Source organism: Hippopotamus amphibius, chromosome X (assembly GCF_030028045.1).
Source record: "Hippopotamus amphibius kiboko isolate mHipAmp2 chromosome X, mHipAmp2.hap2, whole genome shotgun sequence".
Lineage (NCBI taxonomy): Eukaryota > Metazoa > Chordata > Mammalia > Artiodactyla > Hippopotamidae > Hippopotamus > Hippopotamus amphibius.
The window spans coordinates 59897695-59899880 of record NC_080203.1 but is presented as its reverse complement, the minus strand read 5'-3'; the positions used below and the strand labels follow the sequence as shown (position 1 = coordinate 59899880).

The following is a 2186-nucleotide window of genomic DNA, read 5'->3' as shown; positions in this document are numbered from 1 at the left end:
ATCCACTGAAGGTGTTTGAGCCGGTAGGTGGCAAAAGGAAATAAACAGGTAAGAGGAGAGGAGTGAGCTGAGAGTTTAGAATCAGAGAATTCAACTACTTTTAGCAGTAAAGGGAACAAGATATGATTATCAGTTTGATTAGTGTTGAGGCAATGAGAATGAAAAGGAAATGGTGAATTTGAAAAATATTTTAATAAATGACTCAGAATTTGGACATCACTATTCAGCTTTCTACTCTCTTACTGCTCTGCCTTGCTCTCCCACGTAATTCATAATTGTTGCTCTTTGCATACATATTGCTTTAAAAGAACAGATAAAAGAACAAAACATTTTTTTTTAATTCCAAGGGAAAAATAGCTTGTTCTCCACACAAATTCAACCATTTTATTTTCACATAGGTCTTGCTTCTCTCTTAAATATATATATTCATTTAAAAAAAACTGTCTTCTTCTTTATCCTCATTTAAAAATCCCAGGTCAGTAGTTTGGATCTATTTTATTAAATAAAAATTCTATTTAATTTGCCATCCAAAAGGGAATATTTAGGCTTCCTACTGGGAACTATATGTGCTTTAGTGCAGAGAGTACATTCCTATATTAACCAGATGAAAGTTTATGTTATTCTATGCTTATACAAGTTCCAGAACTAAGTAATGAGACCACCTATTTAACAGGAATCATATTTTCCCTCAGTTTTTATTTTTCCTTATTTTATTTTCTGTGTCTGTGATTCTGATGTTAAAAATGTGAGAAATACATATATATTTAAAGGTGTGCAAAAGCTCAGGAATAACATATTCATATGCTTTTTGCTAGGACTAAACTGGTCTCTTATGAAATAGAGCATTCCTCAGTTTAATAGATCTTTGTCTTCTTTTTCATAAATAGAACCCAAGATGACATCTCCTACTAAAGAAGGAAGTAATCCAGCTGACAATGATCTCAAAAATTTAGAAAATGAGACTCCAAATGACTCTAGCACAGATGTAGAGCCTTCATTTGCTGATTCTAATATGATTTCTCAGGTGAGAAGCAGCCCAATGAACAGGGAGCTAGATGCACCAACCTCCCAGGAGCATGCTGTTCCTCAAGCAGCAGAAAATGATGAGCTTGAAGTAGAGGAAACCCAAAAAGATTCTCAAAAAGAAGATTTAAAAGAAAATGAGTCTTTTATAATTCAGGTTCCCATTGCTAGAAAATGGGTCTTTCTCATGTCAGGATTAGGGAGAATTACCAATCAGAGTACCCCACTAGTAAGAATTGATAAAAAAAAACAGTCCCTTAATTAATAGAGCAAGATTTTACTCAGGAAGAGTGGAGATAAGAACAAGTGATTTCTGTCATAACACCATAAATTACAAAATTTCTCTCCAACTCTCAATATCATGGAGAATACCATTTATTAACAATCATGAGATGAGAATAATGATTCGCAGTCTGCTCTGTGGAAGACATTTCTCTCAGGCTACAGGTCATCAAAATACCATGTGGGTGAAGCAAAAATATGTAACATTTCTTCTTCATCCAAATGTCCTCGCTCAAGGTGAGAGAACCATAATATTTGGAAGGGCTTTGAGGGTGTACTATTACCATCCCCTCATTGAGAGGCTGACATCAGGAAAATTTTACAAATCAACTGATACTAAAGGAAAGGATGGATTCCATGTTTTTGTGAGGCCTGTGTTCTATATCCCACAAGCCCAAATTCAAAATACATTTAATCAAAAAGCTTTTGAGGATCGTTTGAGATCTCACCACAACATGAGGGTTGTAATTATAAGCACCAAAAGTGGTTGGAAATACCTATGTCCCAACTGTAGAAGTAGTTTCAACAATTTGGTTGAATTTAGACAGCATTCCTGCATCTTTCCTCCAAATTAAGTTCAATTGAGGCAAGTTAATTTTAAATTTTAACTTATAAAAAATTACAATTTGACTACCAAATTAAGACAAAATTGTATGAACATAAATTTTAATAGTGTTAGATTGAGTTGCAGAAATGAAAACAAAATAGGATATATCAAAAAGAAACACCATTGAGAAGAGAAGAACAACTCCTAAGGAAACCTCTATTTACACTGTGCTATTACAAACAGATCATCAAAATATCAGGCCTTGGATCTGTATCTAGTCAGCAAATGAACTGGCAAAATTTATCAAAATGTATGCACTTTCTTAATATCCATT

At 33.7% G+C, this 2186-nt stretch overlaps 1 protein-coding gene across 1 annotated transcript; it reads left to right on the top strand.

Annotated features, from left to right (window-relative positions):
* The first annotated feature begins 895 nt into the window (after nucleotides 1-895).
* On the top strand, nucleotides 896-1880 carry CPXCR1 (CPX chromosome region candidate 1). The gene is made up of 2 exons (XM_057717615.1): nucleotides 896-1212; nucleotides 1277-1880. Exons 1-2 carry the CDS (start codon nucleotides 896-898, stop codon nucleotides 1878-1880), a joined length of 921 nt encoding a protein of 306 aa, XP_057573598.1.
* Nucleotides 1881-2186: the final 306 nt, after the last annotated feature.